At 52.1% G+C, this 3,244-nt stretch overlaps 1 protein-coding gene across 1 annotated transcript in view; it reads left to right on the top strand.

Moving 5' to 3' along the window:
- Positions 1-2,427: 2,427 nt before the first annotated feature.
- BHMT (betaine--homocysteine S-methyltransferase) overlaps positions 2,428-3,244 on the top strand; it is a 22,258-nt gene continuing 21,441 nt past the window's right edge. The window contains exon 1 of the mRNA XM_006143523.3: positions 2,428-2,549. Within this exon, the coding sequence (XP_006143585.1) occupies positions 2,517-2,549 (33 nt within the window). The 5' untranslated portion in view covers positions 2,428-2,516. The remainder of the gene's footprint in view (positions 2,550-3,244) is intronic.

Raw genomic sequence — 3,244 nt, 5'->3', positions numbered from 1 at the left:
TCTGTCTTTCTGGTGAGCGCACACACCCTATAGCAAAAATCTCTCTCTCAAAAAAAAAAAAAAAAGATTGTGGGTGGGTATAGGGTAAAATATTCAGTTATTGATTTTTTTTTTTTGGAGAGGTTTTTGCTATAGGGCACGTGCACTCGCCAGACAGACAGAGAGAGACAGAGAGATAGAAAGCGAGAAATCACCCCCCGGGGGGATTTTCCCACAATCCCTTCTCCTCCATTCTCCTCTCGGGATCTTGGGCACACACGCACACGCGCCCGGCGTGAATTTTAAGCCACCGGGTCCGGGACGCAAACGGCGGGCAACTACGTGGGAGTCCAGTGCCAGCCATTACACTAACTGCTGGTCCCAGTTATTGATTTTTTTAACAACAGTTACATCCTCTTGTCCTTTCATTTTTTTCCCCATTTAAACCTTGACATAATTATTAGAAGCAAAACACTTTTTACTTTCTCAGCTGTATCTCAAGTGCACATCATTTTAGCAGTTAATTTTTTATTAATTCATCATTGGCTACAGCGATTCCTCCTCTGCATATGTTGAAATGGAAGTGGCTCCACATACTTTCTTGTGTGCCTTTTATTTGGGTAAAAGGTTCAGAACTCTGTTTCATTCTCTTTCATTGCTCTGTGGGCTATTTACTCTTAAAAACTATTTTAAAGTGATGTTTTTATTAATTTAAAATGAACGTTATCTCTGTAAAAATATTTTGTAAAACATGAAGACTACAGTAAGAAAAAGCCATGATTTCACCATCAACAGGTAACTACTGTTAACATCTCTATTTCCCTCCAGTTCTCCTAATATCTATACTCTTTTTTTTTTTTCTCACTACAGGTGCATGCACTTAGGGGAGACAGGCCACACTACAGTCCCTCCTCAGTTCTCCTCTGGGAATCTTGGGTACCACTCATAGGCACCCAGAGTGGTTTTTGTTTGCTTGCTTGTTTGTTTTCATTTTGAGAGGTTTTTACTATAGGGCATGTGCGCTACCCAGACAGAGAGAGATAGAGAGACAGAAAGCGAGAAATCACCCCCCAGGGGGGATGACCACACCGCAATCCCTTCTCCTCCATTCTCCTCTCGGGATCTTGGGCACGCATGCACACGCGCCCGGCCTGAGTTTTAAGCCACCGGGAACTGGACGCCAACCGCGGTTGACGACATGGGAGTCCAACGACATAGCCATTACGCTAACTGCTGGTTCCCCCCCACCCCCAGTGTTTTTTTAAGCCACTGGCCCAGATTGCAGGGTCGGCCTTGTGGGATCCACCTGTCTTTTCCTTTTTTATTTTCCTTTTGAGAGAGATTTTTGCTATAGGGAGCGCTCTCCAGAGAGAGGGAGAGACAGTAAAGATAAATCACCCCCCCCCGGGGGGGGAATGGCCCCACCACAATCCCTTCTCCATTCTCCTCTCAGGGTCTTAGACACGCACAGACGCACCCAGCATGAGTTTTAAGTCGCCACCAGGACTCCAATTGCAGTGGACTACAGGAGAGTCCCGCGATGTAACCGTTATGCCCTCTGCTGGTCCCAGGACCCGGCTGCCCTAACCGCCCTCCGTGCTCTTGTTGGTGCTATACAGGTTTATACGTCGTTTTCTTGCTTAGTTTTGAAGTCTCCAAAGTACATTTCCACTTTCATATGTAAACGATAAAAGTTTGTCCTTAGTTAAATGTTGCAAAGATATTGGTGGAAGGTCATTTTGAACACAGGCACTAACTCTGAATTAGCACTGAGCTCTTTCACAAATCCGTAGTTATGTCCCGATCCATAACCACCGGACGGACATTCGGACATTCGTGCGTCACGCGGCACACTTCGCCGAGGTTCGCCAGGGCGCTGCCGCACTCACTAACTTGAATCCTTGGCTTGTGACAAATACTCTGGCATCCGGTGGAATTCTTTGGGCCCTCGACTGGCCTGGCGGCTTAAGCAGGTATTGTTCCAAGACCCCAGACCAAAGAGGCGTACATCAGGATCACGACCCACGAAGGGCCAAAAGGGGCGGCGCGCAAGTAGATTTGAAACCTCAGCGAGTGGCAGCCTTATTTTAATTAATTAATTTATTATTTGTTTATTTTTAAATTTTACTTCGAGGGCTTTCCGCGCACTTGGGAGAACAATCTAGATCACCTCCCCAGCAGGAGGCTGGCGGGAAGGAAAGGCCGGTGGGCGTGTTCCGCGCCCGAGGCCCGCGTTGGACCGGCGTCGGCTGCGGAAACCCTCCCCGCGCCCGCTGCGGGTATAGGGCTTTCCGCGCACTTGGGAGAACAATCTAGATCACCTCCCCAGCAGGAGGCTGGCGGGAAGGAAAGGCCGGTGGGCGTGTTCCGCGCCCGAGGCCCGCGTTGGACCGGCGTCGGCTGCGGAAACCCTCCCCGCGCCCGCTGCGGGTATAAAGAGGCCGGCGGTGGCCCTGGGCAGCCTCGGGCTTCGCAGCGGAAAAAGGCTTGCGTCGTCGGTCCGCACCTGTGCTGGGTACCGTCCCGACACCACGAAGATGGCACCCGTCGGGGGGAAAAAGGCCAAGAGGGTGAGTGTCTAGGGAGCCCACCGGCCCGGAGCCCCGCCTCGGCCTCGGCCAGCGCTGAGCGTCCTGCTGTGGCCTTCGCACCCCCTCCTTCTCGCAGGACCTCCGACAACAGGTGCTCCCAGAACTCCTGCCAGCCCCAGCCCCCACTTCTGCCCCTGTCTAAGCGCACTCCCAGAGCCCCCTCTCCCCTCACCATCCCCACACAATGTGCCCTAAATCTACGGTCCGCGCCTCCCAGACCCAAAAGCACCCACGGAGCTCCCCGCCGACTCGAGGGCGCCCGCGGAGCTCCGCGACTCCCAGGACCTGAGTCCGCGCCTCAAGACCAGACACCTGCCCCAGAGACGCCGCTGCTAGCCCCGCGGGCGCGATTTCCCGCAAAAAAAAAAAAAAAAAAAAAAAAGTCCCACGCCAGCCTCAAAAGCACGACTTAAATAAATAAATAAATAGGCAGAATGTCTGCGGAAGGGCTGCTACCCAGATTAAAAATCCACAAACCCAGCAGTCCCAGCTCCGGATCAACAGCAAACCCCTCTTAGCTTTCCCAGGGCTCCTAGGGATCGCTTGTTTGGGGAAGGAATAGGTAGATGGGCTGACTGTGGGAGTGTGCTTAGACCAGAGGGAAGAGGGGAAGAGGGAACAGTCTTGGCTCTGGGTACCAAAATGCCCAGGCCTTGGGCAGTAGAGGACCCCAG

The sequence above is a fragment of the Tupaia chinensis genome, unplaced genomic scaffold (assembly GCF_000334495.1).
Source record: "Tupaia chinensis unplaced genomic scaffold, TupChi_1.0 Scaffold000099_1, whole genome shotgun sequence".
NCBI lineage: Eukaryota > Metazoa > Chordata > Mammalia > Scandentia > Tupaiidae > Tupaia > Tupaia belangeri.
This window is presented reverse-complemented; position numbering and strand designations above follow the sequence as displayed.